The following is a 19256-nucleotide window of genomic DNA, read 5'->3' as shown; positions in this document are numbered from 1 at the left end:
CCCAGCTCATCTAGAATGATGTCAGGTGGGGTGGTGGAGGCATTCTAAACACTTCTGTTTGGCTAAAGTTCATTTTGAATCAAGTCATACAGTAAATTTTGTTTTTATTTTTAAAACTTTTTTTTATTGAATGAAAGATTCTTTAAATTCTATGGTGCTTTACAGTTTTTGAAATGTTCACACACGTGATTTCATAAAATCTCATAATAACCCTTTTTTCTCTTTTCCTCTCCCCTTTTACATTGCCCCTCCCCCTTCCCAGTGGTCACCACTGGTTTGTTCTCTGTATTTGTGGGTCTGCTTCTTTTTTATTTTATTCACTAGTTCATTGTGTTTTTTAAGTTCCACATGTAAGTGATGGGTTTCCCTGGTGGCTCAGATGGTAAAAAATCTGTCTGCAATGCTGGAGACCAAGCTTTGATCCCTGGGCTGGGGAGATCCTTGGGAGAAGGGAATGACAACCCACTCCAGTATTCTTGCCTGGAGAATTCCATGAACAGAGGAGCCTGGTGGGCTGTATAGTCCATGGGGTTGCAAAGAGTCTGACATGACTGAGTGACTAACACTAACTAACTATAAGTGATATCATACAGTATTTCACAGAGCATAGTGCCCTCTAGGTTCATGCATGTTGCTCCAGATGACATTATTACATTCTTTCTTAATGGCCATGTATCATTCCATTGTGTGTGTGTGTGTGTGTGTGTGTACACATGCACACATCCTTTTTACCCATTCATCTGTTGATGTACACTTAGGTTGCTTCCATTGGGGTGCATGTATCTTTTTGAATTAGTGTTTTTTGTTTTTCTTCAGATATGTACCCAGAAGTTGCTGGGTCATACGAATCCTCCATAGTGGCTGCACCAATTTACATTTCCACCAACAGTGGATGAGGGTTCCCTTTTCTCCACGTCTCTGCCAGCATTTGTTCTTTGTGTTCTTTTTGATGACAGCCATTCTGACCGGTTGTACACCAAATTTTGTAATGCAAGTGTTGGACATACAGCAAGGAGGCATCTGAAGCGTTGAGTCACTACATCAAAGCCTCAACATCAGCAAGTGGTTAATGAGCTTTTTCTGCTGTGTGTGATATTGTGCAAGAGTTTTCAAACACAGTTTTTAAAGTCTGGGCAATTTAGTTTGAATCATCTCAGATGTTACCCTAACTTTGGGACACAGTGATTGTGACAGCTGGTCCCTGCACAAGAGGGAACACAACAATGGCACAGAAATTATTCAAGAACAATTATACCCAAAGTCCTCATCATCTAATGTTTTCTCTCTATGGAGAGGATCTTTGGTTTGTTGCTTTCTCAGCTCTTGAGCCTGTTTCCTGTTTCACATTTGACAAATTATTTTCAGAGACAAATCATATCTGCAGTTTCTTGAGGGAACTTCAAGGGGGCCCAGATTTTTCCTGGATGAGTTATAGGGTGGTTGATGCAGAAATGATTGTCTTGTGAGGTTTCCACCAAGCCCCATCTCGCCATGGGCTCTTAGAAACAGCTGGTCTTCAGTAATCCTTACGAAAGAGCTTCACCCATTTTCTCTGGCATCATGGAATCTTTTTATTTAATTGGCAGTGCTAGGTGGACCTTGTTGATGCTGCTTCTCTATTATCTCTACCAGTACCTTATTTGTTTTAGTAGGTAAATAATATATGGGGAGTTTAAGGAAATGGTGGATGTTTCATTCACTTGGTAACGTAAATGAGGCTGTGAACAAGTCTCCTTTCAAAACTTCCGGAGTGTTTTTGGTCGTGCTTAGATCAGAACTATCTGGTTATATTTTATTGGCTTGGTATAGCTTTTCAGGGAGGTAGATCTGGGTTCAAACCCCAGCTCCACCACTTTTTAGTCATATGACCTTGGGAAACTTATTTAACCTCTTCATTTGTTCCTTCTTTTTTCCTTTCTTCCTTCAGGAATAAAAAAATTTTTAAGTACAAGGAAAAATACAATAAATTCCTATATTCCTACCACTCCGAATTAGCTATTTATAGTTGAATCTATTTTCTTTTAGTCATTTCCCCCTCATGCTTAGTAAAAAAAAATATTACCCTGATAATATATGAGTACACTGTCCCTTTACTCCCCACTTCTTGGGGAATAATGCTTACCCTGTTGGGTTAAAATGAGATAAGAGAACTAAAGCACCTAGCCCAGTGCCTGAGCCATAGCAGACAGCTGGTACATGGTAGTTGTTATTTATTTTTCTCCTCCCATCCTTCTCTCTTTGTGCATCTTCATTAGAAACTTTAGTCCTCGAAAACTGACAAGCCTCCAAAAATGATTTTTTTCACAAACTCTTTTCCCTTCTAGGGTATATTTGCAGTCCCAAACTCGAGGAATTGATATCAATACATGTGGGAATGGATAGAATGCACCAAACAACTTATTTATATTGCAAATAATTAAAATACATTGAAAGGCCAGGACTTGCTGGTAAATGATGGATTACATTTGGGAAACCCTTTAAAACAAAATGATTGAACCAAATTTTAGATAACTGCATGCATTATTTTAAAAGCTGTGATATTGCAGGAACAGAAAGATTGAGATGAAAATTGCTTATTTAAACTCTGTTGAGGAAGATTGGTTTCTTCCTCTCAAGGCAAGAGGCTTTTGGGTAATTAATACTAGGGCTTTATTAATTTATGAAGAGCAGAGAAAGATTAGCTTGTTTGCACTGAAGTGAATTCTCTCCAAGTAACATGTTGAAAAAATTAAAATGAGAAATGCAAACAGTTTGTCGATTTAAGTGAATGTTCCTTTTTATGGGCTTCCTAGACTGGTTTGGGGGCTTCCCTTGTGGCTCAGCTGGTCAAGAATCTGCCTGCAATGCAGGAGACTTGGGATCGATCCCTGGGTTGGGAAGATCCCCTGGAGAAGGGAAAGGCTACCCACTCCAGTATTCTGGCCTGGAGAATTCCATGGACTGTATAGCCCATGGGGTTGCAAAGAGTCGGACACAACTGAGCGACTTTCACTTTCACTTAGACTGGTTTTGCGCTAAAATCTCTAGGCCCAAATGCAAGGTAATGTTATTAAAGAGCAAAGACACTCAAGTGACCAGGTGGCATCATTTGTTCTCTACAACAATGTTGATGTAAAAACTTCCAAGATGTCTTTCCTTAAAAAAATTCTAAGTGCTTTTAATATTGTGTGCTAATGATACAATAAGTCATTTATAAAGAACTTACTCTGAGTCAGACAGTACCATAAGTGCTTTCCTTGTATTATTTGATCCTTAGAATAATTGTTTTGAAATACATTATTTCCCATTTTATGGGTGAAGAGATTGAGATAATTAACCCACCCAAGTTTATGTAGTTACTGAATGTTGGAGCCAGGTTTCGATCCAGGTAGCTGGTTCCAGAGTCTGATTTTAGCTACTATACTATCCTGGAGGTTCCCCGGTAGCTCAGGTGGTGAAGTATCCACCTGCACTGCGGGAGATCTTGGTTTGATCCCTGGGTTGGGAAGATCCCCTGGAAGAGGGCATGGCAACCCACGCTAGTATTCTTGCCTGGAGAATCCCATGGACAGAGGACTGCCATTGTAGCTAGAATTTAGGAGTGTGTTGCCTGATGAAAGTGAAAGTCACTCAGTTGTGTCCGACTCTTTGAGACCCCGTGGACTGTGGCCCACCAGGCTCCTCTGTCCATGGAATTCTCCAGGCAGGAATACTGGAGTGGGTAGCTATTTAGCAGCAGCAGCAGCAGCTGTTCCCTTCTCCAGGGGATCTTCCTGACCCAGGGATCAAACCCAGGTCTTCTGTATTACAGGAGAATATTTTACTGTCTGAGCCACCGGGGATGAGTAGAGCACATATGTGATATTTGAGCATCACATATATTTTGGAAACTTGTCAGGGAGACTAAGAATAGTGATTATGGATTTTTTTGGATACATGGCATAAATGTCAGTCAAAATAACTGTTCATAAACACATCTGCTTATTTCTCTTGTAGTTGAATAAAAAGTCCTCCACCCCTGCTTTTTTTGTTTTTTATTTTTTAAGGAGTGAGAATGTCTGGCTGTCTTCTTGACGTGAGTTTATGATATTATTTATTGTTCGTGGTCTTGTACTGAGTGTCAGATGTGTATAAGCCACATGCTGCCTGCAGGCAGGGGAGGGGAGAGATCCAACAATGAAGAAGTCTTAGTCCCTGTGCTCAATGTAATTTATGATCTACTGAGAAGCCTGTAAATAATTCAAGGGCCTGGATGAATCAGGTGTGGGGGTGGGAGAAGTGTGGCGTCTGAAATATAGGCAGTTACCATTTAAAAATGTTCAGTCAGCAGGATCCCAACCTGATATTCTTTGTGTCATAGATACAATTAAAAAAATTTACTGAGTTCTTAACTGTATTTTAGGCCTCGTGTTAGAAAATTATTCTGAACTTTCCTAAAAGAGACTGTGGTACTTATTTTCAAGCATTAGGAAGGTTTAAAGTTTAGAGAAGCCAGAGGTAACTTTACTTAGACATAGTCTATTCCCTCCTTTGGATCTGGTGTATCTGATTGATGCTGGCATTAGGCCAGAGTGACGTACCGTGATGTGACACTCTGCAGCAAGCTGGGACTAAAGGCAGTGGTAATTAAAGGTACCAGTGCTGCTATATTAAGTACATGAGTATACTAGGCCACACCTGTATTGCTTCTAGAAGAGAAGAACAGTTGGGAAGTATATTTAGTAAGAGTGTCTGCTTCCTTAAGAGTTTTTCTCTGTTACCAAAACTTTACATTGACTTGCAAAAGTAGAACACATAGATGACTATTTTAAGACTACACGGGTGAATTCCTGTGTCTGTGGAGGTAAAGATAAAAGTGAGTATCAGTCACCAGACTTGCTACCCTTTAAAATGCTGAGTCCTGTATTGACTGACATAAACTCCTCTTACCCCCAAGTCTCTGTCACCTGTATAATTCAGGAGACATGTGTTTTCCTTTTAATGTAATTCCTAATGTGATTTTCAGTTCCTTTCTAATACCTGTCCTGGACTCTCAGACAATGAGAATAAAAATATAAAGACAATGTAAGATTTTTTGTAAATACATAAAAATTCAGTTTGTTCAGGCTCCTCTTTTTAAGTCAAGAAAATATAATGATACATTTAAAAAATATCCTTAATGAGGGTTGAAGCCTCATTAAGCCCCTTTTTTGCTTAAATGTCAGTTTACCTGAAACTATAATAATCCAAGCTATATGCTCTAAGCATTACAATTGGTCAGTATTATGTTGGATGGAGGAATTCTTAGTAATAGACTTGAATATCCATTCAGTTGGTCTCAGAGAATCATAGTGTTGGAAGCTGTCTTACTGGTGATATTAGTGGAACCTCATCTCATTTTAAGTGTCCTTTTGCAGCACTCCTTACTGCTGGGCTTGCAGTCTTCGCCTGGAAACTCCAAAGAAAGGCCATTTATGATCTCCTGAGGCTACGATTTACTACAGTTAGAGTGTCCTTAAATTGTGATGTGTGCCCCATTTAGCGGTTCTGATTTTGCACTTTGACATGAACATGAATATACAACCAATATTCCTCCCCCTGAGTGAGGGTATGAGGGTAGGAACGCTAAAGGGGAGCATCTGGTGAAGACCTCAAGGGAGTGTTCTAGCCAGCCAGACTTTCCCTGTAGGTCAGGTCCTGGGCCTCTGTTGCACAGACTTCTGGGTAGACTGTGAACAGGGCTATTTTATTGAACCTTTATTTTGTATAGTTATCAACAAACACTGAGGACACCCCAGTGCCAAGGTGTTGAGTGACTGCTTTGCATCACTCCAGTGTTAGAGTCTTGACTTCCATTATGCGACCCCATTCTCACAATTACTCGAGTTAAGTATCATTAATTCCAAAGAGGAGAAACTGAAACCCAGAAATTAAGCAAGTTGCCCAAGGACGTAGAACTAGTACGTATGGGCAGTGGCATTCTAATCTTGGTCTCTCTCCTGCATCATCAGGATCTTCCTTTTTATTTTATTTTTTATTAAATTTATTGATTTTTAATTGAAGGATTAATTGCTTTACAGAATTGTGTTGGTTTCTGCCAAACATCAACATGAGCCAGCCATAGGCATACATATCTCCCCTCCCTCAGGACCTTTCTGACCCACCACATTGCCTCCTGGAGGCCTTATGGGTGCAGCTTTCATGGGTTTCCTCATCCGTTCACATGCTCTGTATCTTCTCTTCTGAATGAATCCAGCTGGGAAGTCTAAGTTTCCCAGGCCAGCTAAGTCCACATTCATATTAATTCAGCTCTCTCTCCTCTTTTTGCTACCTCTGTAGCATTACCATCAAAGTTAAGCATGTTGTTTTTAAAGCATATTATTTCCTTTTTTCCTCTCTAGGAACATATATTTCTAAGCCAAACTAATACACATCAATAGGTATGGGAAACCTCTCCTTTCATATCCCTCAACTGGATCAAAAAGAATCTCAGAATAGTTTGGTGTAAAGGTTGGGAAATCTTAGGTAAGCAGTCAGTCGTGACCAGGTTGAACCATGATTTCATCTTCTAAAATGATTGGTCTCAGTTCTACTCTTGATGTACAAGTAAAAGGCTGAATATCACAATTATGAGAAGAGCAGAGATAAGCTTTGTCCTTAGCCTGCTTTCAGGTGAAATTTAATATTCAATAAAATGAAGCCCTGGGAAAACACTGGAATATGTCTGATACTTAGGAGGAGTAGAGATAATGGTATCCCTCCAAGTACTTGCATAGTAATTAATTAATTTTTAATTGAATTATAGGAGATGTATAATATTATATAAGTTACAGATGTACAATATAGTGGTTCACAATTTTTAAAGGTTATATTCCACTTACATTTATTATATTTGCTATAATCATGCTCCCTGACTTTGCACTATACTATAAGGCTACAGCAACCAAAACCGTATGGTGCTGGGAAAACTGGGCATGTAAAAAAATGAAATTAGAACACCCTATACATTGTCTAACATTATATACAAAAATACAGTGAATTGAAGACCTAAATGTGAGACTGGATACCATCAAACTCCTAGGGGAACACATAGGCAGAACACTTTTTGATGAAAATCAGAGCAATATATTTTTTTTGCAAAGTATTTGAAATGAACCTTTCACACTGTACTGTTACTACCTGCTTTGTCTGTCCCTCAGTGAATTTAAGCTTCTTGAAGGTAGAGAACATACTGAATTCAAACTTTTATTTCTCAGAGGCCATAGCACCATGCCTTTCCCACAGCAATTGAGGAATAACTTTTCACTAATGAATGAATGAATTACAGAAATTAAAGACGTCTTATATGGTCAGCATAAACCTTCCTTGAGTGGTGTTGAATCAATTTCCGTTATTGTTTTTAAAAATTATTTATTTTTGGCTGCACTAGATCTTCACGGCTGTGCTTGGTGTGCTAGGGCTACTCTCTGTTGCGGAGCATGGGCTTCGCATTGCAGTGGCTTCTCTTGTTGTGGAGCAGGGACTCTAGGCACGTGGGTTTCAGTAGCTGCAGCACACGTACTTGGTAGTTGTGGCCCACAGGCCCAGCCGCTCCACGACATTCAGGATCCTCCTGGACCACGGATCCGCCTTGGCAGGTGGGCTCCCAACCACTGGACCACCGAGGAAGTCCCTCAATTTCCGTTCTTTTGAGGCAAGAAAATACTTTTCTAGAAAATAGAAAATCTTGGGTTAGTTATGCATCTGAAGTTATGTGGACCTGGCTGCAGCGTTTTATGTGTATTTCCAGGATGGTACTCTGAAATAGGGCTTCACTTCAGCTAGGAATTAAATTTTTATATTAGATAAATTTTGAATTTGAAACTTTCTGGTTTGTAAATAAAATTGGTTATCCTTAAAATACTTCATCCAAGATATTTGAGCATGCTTGAGGGAAATGTTAGGTGTGGTTTTGTTTTTGAAAATACCTGATTAAAAGCATGATTCTGAGAAAGCATAAGCAGGGACCATTGGGACGTAGAAGATGGTGCTGAGTGTGATTTGGTGTTGAAATTGCAAAGCCTCTCTGTTCCATGTGCAACAGAATTCTATCTCTGAGATAAACAAAATAGAAAAGCTACACCTAATTGTCTTCAAGAATACCTGTATTTAAGTGGACACATATGTTTTATGACTAAGAGAAACCATTCAAAAAGAAAACAAAATGGTCCAGTATATCATGTGATGTGTCAGATAATTGTAAGGTTCTTCCCTTCTTCTCTGTCTCTCTCATGAGGGAAAATGGTTATGACAATGTCTTCATGAGCTCATAGTTGTGTGGGCTCCTTCCTGGGTAGTGAGTTGAAGGAACTATTTATTAAGGCCCTACTTTTAGTTAGGTCTGAGGAGAGAACTTATGGGCCTGGTCACAGTTTACTGTCCCTTTAGGAGATATGACTTTTCCTATTTTAGGAGTTGCTCATGGACCTGCAGAAATTGTGGGCAGAGCAGAGAGAGGAGACTTCATGCCACCAGCGTGTGTGCGCGCTCAGTAGTGTCTGACTCTTTGCGACCCCATGAACTGTGGCCCGCCAGGCTCCTCTGTCCATGCGATTTCCCGGGTAAAAATACTGGAGGGGGTTGCCATTTCCTACTCCTGGGGATCTTCCCGACCTGGGAATCGAACCTGCATCTCCTGCATTGGTAGGTGGATTCTTCACCGCTGTGCCACCTGGGAAGCCCATGCCGCCAGACCACCACCCTTTCCATTAGCACAAATGCAGAGACGTACCAGACTTCCCAGGTGGCTCAGTGATAAAGAATCTGCCTGCAACACAGGAGACGTGGGTTGGATCCCTGGGTCGGGAAGATCCCCTGGAGAAGGACATGACAACCCACTCCAGTATTCTTACCTAGGAAATCTCTTAGTCAGAGATGCCTGGCGGGCTACAGTCCACGGGGTCACAAAAGGGTCAGACACAACTTAGCAACCAAAGAACAACAACGGAAGACATACTGTCTCCTGCCTGATGGAGGACAGCACTGGGCCTGATGTCTGGTACATCTCTTCTAACTCTCAAACACTTGTGAGCTTGAGCACAGCTGCCAGAGAGAGGTGAAGCCGGGAGGATGAGTTCACGCCACCTTCCCAGAGTGGGTCAGCTCCTGTGCTTTCTGTCTCTCCGCTTCAGGTTTTCAGAGCTTTTTCTCTTGGTAATTGTCACTACTTGCTCTGTTCAATCCCCAAAGATAAACACATAGGCTCTTTTTCTTTTAAGATTTACCTGTTAAAAGTAGCAGCGTTAGGAAATCACAGAAACCCCGGACCTGATTCCCTTCTGGAAGCCCCGGGGGACTTGGCTTTTATTTTTTAAAAATGTTGGACTTGCCCTTCCTGCTAACTTGTCTCCTTTCTCCATTAAAGGATTCATCTGCTCTCAAGAAAGCTTCTACTGCCAGCATGTAGGCCTGGAGATGCACAACTAGCTGAATGATCCCTACTTCCTTGTTTTGGTCTGGAGCTTGCATCTCTGGGGATGTACTATGGGTATTGGACTCTGAGACATTCAGAGTATTTCCTCAAGCGCTCATTTTCTTTGGCAAGCCAGTAACGGATTCTCATCCAACGTGAAGTTTTTAGTTTTCCTAAGTTCAGCTTAAATCATAAGTGCTCTGGACTATGCCAAAGGCTGATTTGCCCAAACGTGAATTCACAGATATTATTTGATTAGGGAAAATCACTCAGTTAGTGACGAGTGACGCTAAGTTGGGCTTGGGTGGAAATCTCACTAGCTGAGATCCTCCAGCTGACTTCATACTCGCATTGTTTCCTCTGCGAGTGGACTTCAGATGACATCTTTATCTTTTGCTTTTGGAAAACAATATTCCAGACACAAATCAGAAACTATGAGTCATACAATAAATATAATGCTAGGGTTGTGCCATGACTGTTTTTAGAGCATTGTATTTTAGTGTTTAATTATCTGTTTGCTACAAAAGTTGGCAGTCTTGGCTTTCCTCTCCCATGTAAACAAAATAATATTATTTAATTCCTTCATTATGTATTGCTTTAATAGTAGAAACTCTTAATTTTTTTTGTGTGTGTGTCAACTTCTATGTAGTTTAGAATGAGAAATTTTCAAGAAAGTTTTTTTTTTTAGAGTCAGTTTTTCCTTGTAATCTTAAGTGCAATAAGATTCTGATCTTGAAGGTAAACAAGCCCCTGTCACTCACAGTAAGAAAAATGCTGTAACTGAAGAATTTCAGAGGCAAACCTTTTTGTCAGCCATGACATATCTGGGTGAGCTGGCGGTCTGAGGTCTATACTCAAGCTTCGGCTGCCTAGAGATATGATTTCTTCAATTCACTGAGAGTTGAGTGAACTCAGGGATGTTGACTGCTGTTAACTGGTCAGTGTGGTCTCTCCTCGGTGGCGAAGTCTCTACATGAAGCCAAATGCAATCAAAAGTTTGTTTGGTGAGCGTGTCTCAGTCAGAGGGTGTGGGATGGTCTGAGTGGTGGATGTCAGCAGGGCCTAGATGTCCTCCTCTCTAGCCTGGAGGCAGTGTTGTAGAGCAGCGTCCATTTCTCCTCCTCTTGGCTGGTGAGGCTGTCTTTCCTGCTGGCCCAGTGCTAAAACCTGAGCGTGAGTAGCCTTTCATGTTAAAAGAGGACATAAACCCTCTGTGGTTTGAGCAAATGAGACTTCTGGAAAGCCAGACCAAGTGTCCACTTCTCAGCTGGATTTTCTTTCTCCTTCCAGTTTTCTGCCTTTAACTATGGGTGTTCAATACCATCTTCACCCAGGGGCTTGTGTTGCCCTGTAAAAAAATTGGCTAACGTCCAACATCAGATGGGCTTCCCCGGTGGCTCAGTGGTCAAGAATTTGCCTGCAGTGCAGGAGGCACAGGTTCCAGTCCCTGGGCTTGGAAGATCCTCTGGAGAAGGAAATGGCAACCCACTGCAATATGCTTGCCTGGAGAATCCCATGGACAGAGGAGCCTGGCGGGCCACAGTCCATGGGGTTGCAAAGAGTCAGACATGACTGAGGCTCTGGGCACGCATAGTTGATTTACAATGTTGTGCTAGTTTCTGGTGTAGAGCAAAGTAATTCACTTACACGTACATACATATACTTTTCATATTGTTTTTCATTATGGTTTATTATAGAATGTTGAATATAGTTCCCCTTGCTATACAGATGTGCCTTGTTGTTTATCTATTTTATATGCAGTGGTTTGTATTTGTTAATCCTAAGCTCCCCATTTATCCCTCTTCCACCCCCTGTCTCTTTTGGAAACTGTTAAGTCTGTTTTCTATATCTGTGAGTCTGTTTCTGTTTTGTAAATAAGTTCCTTTGTGTCATGTTTTGAATCCCTCATATTGGTGATATCATATGGTATTTGTCTTTTTCTGACTTACTTCCCTTGTGGCTCAGCTGGTAAAAGAATCTGCCTGTGATGCGAGAGACCTGGGTTTGATCCCTGGGTTGGGAAGATCCCCTGGAGAAGGGAAAGGCTACCCACTCCAGTATTCTGGCCTGGAGAATTCCATGGACTGTATAGTCCATGGGGTCACAAAAAGTCGGACACGACTGAACGACTTACTTCACTTCACTTCTGACCTACTTCACTTAGTATGATGATATCTAGGTCCATCTATATTGCCATAAAAGAATGTTATTTCATTCTTTCTTATGGCTGAGTAGTATTCCATTGTGTATATATACCACATCTTTCTTTATCCATTCATCTGTCCATTAGCAACCATTGTTTTTGATGCTCAAAATGTTCCAAATAGGTCAATAGTATCCTGTTGTGTGGCTTTCATGTCTTTTTGCCATGACTCAGTTGGTCTTGAAGCACCTCCTTTCTTCCTTTGTTCATCAAGATGTTTCTAAAGGAACCCTGGTTCCTTTTAGTGGGGAGTGAGTTTTAGAGACCAAATTCTGGATGCTAGGGTTATTCAGTGATGCTGGGTGGCTCTTAGTTCTAAACCTATTCAATGGCTTTATATGTATTTTTGAAAAGAAAAAATATGAGTTCATACATTATTTCCATTTAAGATATACTGTTGCAGGATTTAAAAACTTAATTTCTTTGATTACACACTTTTATTTTTTGTTACATTGAAAACACCTTGGTTCCTTTTGGCATTAACATTATTTAGGTTATTCTATAGTGTACATAAGAATTAAAAAAACACCAATATTTTTAATAACAATAATGCTACAGAATGACATTTAAGATTTTTTTGTAGTTCTATTTGCTCTTAAAAGGTATACCACCATTCTACAAGCATAATACTATACTCTAAAAGCAACTTATTTTTTTCTGTGTTCCTCTGCCATCAAAAGGATATTGAGTTAGGTTCATGTGTTTCTATTCATTTGTAAATTTTAGAGTTTTCTTTTTGTTTGATTTATTAATATTATTACTATAATGAACTAATAATGCTATTAATAACCATTAATAATATTAATGTTATTCCAGAGTCCAAACTACATAAGGTACATCCACAGAAATGTGTTTTCTATTTCTCTCTCTTCTACATTGTTCTCTTCCATATAAATACTATTTAGTTTTTTTAATCCATCTGTTGTGCCTTTTCTAAATATATATATACAAATATATATACAAATATCTTCGTATTTCCCTCCACATCCTTTCCTTTCTTATGACTCATTCACCTTTATGATTAATATCCATTGGAGAACGTCGGAATGCCCTAGTTTATGAATGACTTAAAAACAGCAGTAATTATTGCTAGTAGTTCTGACTACTGAAGTCTCTGGCTGGAGAGAAAAACCGTGCTTTTAAGTGGGACAGTTTTATTTTTAATTCCACTCTTCCAAAAGAAACAGCCATTATTATAATAATATTATGTATTTAATTAACATACAACATATAAATAATATTAATACTACTAATAATGATAATAATACTTCTAACGTGCTTCCCATGCCCCTCTAAGATGCCAGGAAAGAGTTTAACATGATTTGGGATGAAGCTGGTGCTTCACCATCCACCAGTCACTCGCTGGTATTCTGCACCCGAGATTTGCTCCCTTTAGCGCTCCCTCCAGCGTCTCAGATCTTGGGAGAAGCTCGGAGATCTCTGTCACTGCTCCTGGTCTCGGGACGCCGTTGCTCATCCGCCCGCGCGCGGGCTGGGGGTGCTCCGCGGCTCCCGCACGCAGGTGCCGGGAGCCTGCCAGGCGCTGGGGAGCTAAGGCTGCCCCGCCTGCGCATGGTGATGCCGGGATTGGGGGCGGGAGCGCCGCCTCCGTCTCCCAGCACTCGATCGCTCCCGCCCTCCTCCCCGCCCCAAGCCCTCTCTAAGCCTCAGCCTGGCTGGCTCCGCACTGCAGATACCTGCCGGCCGCCCCACTCTCGGCGGCGCCCACAGTGCTCCGCGAGTCCGTCGATCCCCGAGCATTCTCGCTGCTTCCCAGGGACTCTGGACTAAGCGATCTCACCAAGCCCCCGGCGCGCGCCAAGCCGCTACGCCAGCGGAGCGGCGGGGACCCAGGCGGAGCGCGGGATCCCAGGGCGCTCTCGGATGCGGCAGGACAAGCTGACCGGCTCCCTGAGACGTGGAGGGAGATGCCTGAAGCGGCAGGGTGGTGGTGGCGGCGGCGGCGGCGTGGGCACCATCCTGAGCAATGTGCTCAAGAAGCGCAGCTGCATTTCTCGGACCGCGCCCCGGCTGCTCTGCACCCTGGAGCCGGGTGAGGACCCGGGGCGGCAGAGGGGAGCTCTGGAGAGTCACGTGGCGCCCCCGGCGCTGGTGCCTCTGCCGTAGCTGGGACTCCGCTAGGCCCGGGAGCACCCGCCGCTGGGCGCAGGCGGGGCCGGGTCGGCCTGGGAGGGAAAAGCGAGGACCCAGGCCTGGCCCGGGCAGCGGCCTCCCTAGGCGCGGAGGAGGCTGCTCCCGCCGGCTGCCCGCGCGCCCCCGCCCCGCGGCCTGTGAGTGGTCCAGCCCTGGCTTGTTCCCCGAGCCGCCGGCTAGTGCGCCCGGCTGCCTGGGCTGTCAGAGGCCGTGCAACCAATTGTGGTTCGGACTCACAAGAAGCCACACCTTAAAGGAGGTGTGGGAGGCGGAGAAAGGCACAGGTTTGATACTTGGGGTCGGAGGGAAAGGTAGGGACCGCGAAGGAAAAAAAATCGAGTGCATTTTCTTGAGCGTCCCTGCTTCGTGAGTGCCGGGATCATATCACCAGGAGCCTCCGCGTGGAGAGCAGGCAGGAAATACTCCTGCAAAGGAGAGATCCTTTCTGGAGGTAAAGACCGAGTGAGCTGCCTGTGTTAGGCCAGGCCCTTTCTGCTGTCAGCCTGTGTTTACACATCCCTGCATCTCCAGGCTGCAGAACTCCGCGCCTGCTCCATCACCCGGCATTCCTCCCCGGGGGTTTTATGAGCCCAGCCTTAGCGTGCTCAGGCCCCTGGGCATAAGGCTTCGTGGTTAGGAGTGGCCACAGAGGGAGCCGGCTGTTCCCGGACCCGTGCTTAGCACCCACTTGTCCCCAGGGTGGCACCAGCTGGCTTCCAGGGGGTTTGTCCTCTCCTGAGCCCCCTCCTCCCTCCACTCCGTCTCCTTGCGCCTTGGGGGACCTGCTATCCCGAGGCTGCAGAGAGAATCAAGGCCCTGAGCCCCAAAGGGTGGAACGCGTCACTGCCTTTCCGAACCTCGTGGTTTCTTTGTTTTTCTCCCCAAGGAAGTGTCTAGTTACAGAGACTATAGTAGTTATTCACAGTCTTTCTTTAGCCTTAAAGAAAAAAAAAAAAAAAAAATCTCCTTCCCACGTTAAAAGTGTTTTGTGTTCCTGAATCCGGAATATCCAGTGATTAACAGATGAAACACAAACCTTCTCCCCTTCCTTGTTCAGTTAGAAGAAAAGAGGTAGAAATGACCTGATTTCAGCTTTTGCATGCAGGCGGCGAATGATCAATTCCAGTGAAATCCTGTGACTCATTTTTGATCGTGAGAAAATAGTTGTGGTTTTGACTAACCCCAGCCGGGTGTCAGCTCAGCGAGGCGATTGGCAAGATGCCCAGCAGGTACTTCTGATAAAGTCAAGGCAGCATATTCAGTCGTACAGGCAGGGAATCCAAGGATTTTAGATCGGTTGAGATAAGAGCATGGGACCGAATTTCCTGGTCTTTGTTATGTTATAAAGCAAACGTCATTACTAAACGCGCTTCCATTCAGCACCCTGCATCTGGACAGCAACCTCACCAAGAGGTTTTATCTTGTCTTAAAATCGTGGCTCCAGCTGGAGGCACTCTTATCACCCGTTGTATCATTGCACACTGAGGCAAGACTTCATTTAAATCATCTCAGAGTAATGAGAATCCATCAAGATACATAATATACCTTCAAAGAAGAAAATCTTATCTATCTAAACCGTGTATGCTTTTGGCTGGGAAGCTCTGAAAAGAATTATCAGGGCACTGATTATAAAGCTTGACTTTAGAAATCTAGGACCAATCTCTTGAATACACAGTACTCTTCTAGGACTCCAAGAAGGGCATCTTCATACTGTCATGGACTTGGGTAAATCAGACACATCTCTTTTCAGCTTCTTGACTCCATATATGCTTTTAAAAAGACATGTCTACTTTAGCATTATAATTTTACAAATTCTGAAGTATCTTCCTATCTACATACCAGCTTCTAAAGAAAGATTGTTCCCTAAGTAGTGGAAGTTGTGGACAGGTTTCAGTATGCTTAATCTGCCATTCAACGTCTTAGAAGCAAAAATGTCATCATAAATGACAATTGTAAATTGTAAAACAATGCTACTGACAATTTTTGGTGTATCTTGGTCCTTGAATTATTAAGTTTAAAGTGGGCTTAAAATGTCATTTTGAAATTATAAAAAAAGAATACCTAGCATTTTCAGATTTGTTTACATTATTTTTGACTTGTCCAGTGGGTGGGGTTGGACGTTTGGCTTGTCATAGGAAACCCATTATTTTTGATATAATTTAAGTGGGAATAAAAATTGTCATGTAATTTCATCTCAATAATAAAAAAGTCCAATATGAATATTGCATATAGTCTTTATACATTTTCCTCTTTATTTGCTCCTATTCTGTAGATTTGAGATTTGAGTCAAAGAAGTTTATCTAAGGTTGTATATAACTTGCAACTGGGGTTCAGTTCTATTCTTAGCTTGTAATCTAAATATACAAACATGTCTTTAATGAATAAGTCTATCATTACAATTTTAAAATATGGATTATTTCACAAGTGGGAAGGCAATGACATTATTTTTTTATACCTTTTGATATTTCACTGAATTTTCCTTAATAGAATTAGCCAATGCAACTGTCCTAAAAAACAAATTCTGTAAGTAAAGAATTCTCTTCCCATGTTTCATAAATGTTAATTATACTGTACTAAGTGATTTACAGTTAATCATTGCAACAACTAACTGAGATAGGCTTTATCCTCATTTGAAGGATGGAGAATTGAAACTCAGGTTAAATACTTTGTTTGACTGTAGGAACCAATGCTGAGTGGAAGTCTGTGTGACTGCAAGCCCATGTGTCACTTTTTGTGTTTGCACCACTCTATGGATAAGTTCCATTTTATTACCATAGGATGTTTTTCTATTTTAATAATTAATATTCTTTTCCTTTTAACAAAATTGACAATTAACAAGATTGTAATCTAGTTAAAAAATGAGTGTTTTAAAAATTTTATGATGACCCAGTAGTATAAGGTTAATTTTTACTTTTATTTTTCATATAGTGTATTTTCTCCCTAGATAACTGCTATTTATGTCTTTTTATTTTAGGAGTTGACACAAAGTTGAAGTTCACTCTTGAGCCATCTTTAGGTCAAAATGGTTTTCAGCAGGTAATTTTATTTTTAGTTTCAAAAATACCTTTATTTGGGGGTAACGACAAGGTACACTGAGATATATTCTCAAAGTGGGAAGATTAGCATGTGTTTGGATATGCATAAGATGAGTCAGGTTTTAAAATTATGGATGAAATAGCTTGCGAAGCTATAAGTGGCCTGGATTTATACTTGCAGTGAAAAATTTTGTACTTTCTTTTAATGGTTCAAGTGTGGGAAAAAAATTTGAAAACTAACTGCTGTTGTTCTGAATCTGTAACACACGTTTTGATTTCTCAGCCAGAGCTTCCCAACCCTTGTGTGCATGGGTTGCAAGTGGATAACAGGTGTGTTAAGGGGTCCTAAGTGGAGGAACTTGGGGCAGTCATGGCCCTTAGACCAGACATAGCTGGCTGAAGGAAGCTCGGAGTGTTTACCCCAGTGTTCTGTATAAATATTATCATATTCTACAAATGTCAAGATGGAGAAATGGTTGAAAGTGCTTAATCAGGTCAATATTATCACTTTGATAGTGTTTCTTCTTTATTTCTAGTGGTACGATGCTCTAAAGGCAGTTGCCAGACTATCGACAGGAATACCAAAGGAATGGAGGAGAAAGGTGAGGAGAATTTGTATGGCTAAAATGCAAAAGGATCATCACTCTGTCTCTCTTTAAAGTGTCTGGAATGTCAAAAAGAATATTCTAGATTTAGCCATTTGAAGTCTGTCCCTCTTCACTATTCATTAATTCAATAAGTATTTATGGATTATTCTGTGCCAGATACTTTCTGTAGGTACTGGGGATACAGCAGTGGGAAAAAACCCCAACAGGCCAAAATTTTTACCCTTGTAGAGTTTATTATGAATATAATATAAAGTATTTCAGATGTTGCTAAGTGCAACATCTTTAAAAATAAAGCAAAGAAAGAAGTAAGGAGAGTGTAGGGAAATGGAGATAAGGAGGTAGCATTTTAAATGGCAAGGTAACATTTGAATAGGGCCCTTAAAGAAGTGAGCAGGTGGCCATGTAGCTGCCTTGTGGAAAGGACGCCAAACAGAAAACACGCTCAGGTGGGAGCTTCTCAGGAGTATCCAAGCAGAAGTAAGAGACCAGGGTGGCTGAAGCCCAGTGGACAAAGGGGTAAGCAGTGTGTGTGGGGGGAGGTCACAGTGGTAACGTGGTGACCTTAGAGGAATGGCAGATCTTGTGGGACCTTACAGGCCGTAGGAGGACTTTTGCCCAGTGTGAGATGAGAAAGCATTGGAAAGTTTTGAGCAGGGGGATAACATGGTAGACTTATATTTTAAATGGACCATTCTGACTGCTAGCTTGAGAATGTGTGGGACAAGGGCAACAGCAGAGAGAAAGAGCAGTGGGAAACTTGCAGTAATTCAGGCAAGAGATGGATCAGGGTTTTGGTAGTGGAGATGGAGAGAAGGGATAAGATTCTAGATATATTTTGAAGACTGAGTTGACTTGAATTCCTGCCAGATTGAATATAAAGTGTAAGAGCAATGTCATCAAAACCTTCAGGATTGACTTGAGCTTCTGAAAGGGTAGAGTTACTATTTTCCCAGAGGGGACAAGCATGTGTATGTGTGTATCTATATAGTTGGGGGTGACGGTTGGTTAGATGATTGGTTTTGGATATGTTAAGGTTATGATGCCTGTTAGATATCTAAATTGAAGATATCAAGTGTATATTTGCACATATGATTGTGATGATTAGGAGAGAGGTCTGGCTAGAGGTATTAATCAGTGTTAGTCCTGCTAAGTTATGTTCAAAAAGTCAACACTGGACTATTGATAGTTGTTGACCTGTTGATAGTCAAAATGTCAGCTATTTATTTGTAAACCTAGTTTCTCTCCCCTTTAAAAAATTTTTACTGAAGTATAGTTGATTTACAATGTTGTATTAATTTCCAGTGTACAGCAGAGTGATGTGATTCAGTTATATATTTTTTCTTCATATTCTTTTCCACTATGGTTTATCAGGGAATATTGAGTTGCCCTTGTCTAGAATAATGAATATAGTTCCCTGTGCTACACAGTAGGACCTTGTTTATCCATTCTACATATAATAGTTTGCATCTGCTAATCCAAAACTTATCCATCCTTGCGCCTCCCCCGTTTGGCAACCACAATTCCCCTTTCTTTTTTAAAACTTAATTTTTATTATATATTGGAGTATAGTTGATGTACAATGCTGTATTAGCTTCATATGTAGAGCAAAGGGATTCAGTTGTACGTATACACACATCCATTCCATTGCAGATTCTCTTTCCATGTAGACCCGCCACAGACTATGCGCAGAGTTCCCTGTACTGTGTAGTAAGTCCTTGTTGGTTGTCGGTTTTATATGTAGTGCTGTGTACATTTTAACCCCCCACATTTCCCCCTCGGTAACCCTAAGTTCGCTTTCAAAGCCTGTGAACCTCTTTTCTAAATAAACTTGTTTCTATTATAAGCTA

The 19256-nt window shown here is 41.5% G+C and overlaps 1 protein-coding gene across 4 annotated transcripts in view; it reads left to right on the top strand.

The window, feature by feature from the left end:
* Positions 1-19256, top strand: part of TBC1D30 (TBC1 domain family member 30) — a 93896-nt gene that overhangs the window by 27952 nt on the left and 46688 nt on the right. For 2 of the 4 annotated variants that reach the window (XM_043888041.1, XM_043888032.1), the window contains exons 3-4: positions 16741-16802; positions 17338-17403. In XM_043888041.1, the coding sequence (XP_043743976.1) occupies positions 16741-16802; positions 17338-17403 (128 nt within the window). Of the gene's footprint in view, positions 1-13329; positions 13666-16740; positions 16803-17337; positions 17404-19256 lie in introns of those variants that run through there. The other 2 variants (XM_043888051.1, XM_043888062.1) reach the window with 2 other exon arrangements.

This window comes from Cervus elaphus, chromosome 3 (genome assembly GCF_910594005.1).
Source record: "Cervus elaphus chromosome 3, mCerEla1.1, whole genome shotgun sequence".
Classification (NCBI taxonomy): Eukaryota; Metazoa; Chordata; class Mammalia; order Artiodactyla; family Cervidae; genus Cervus; species Cervus elaphus.
Note: the sequence above shows the minus strand (reverse complement) of the source record. Positions and strands in the feature narration are given on the sequence as shown.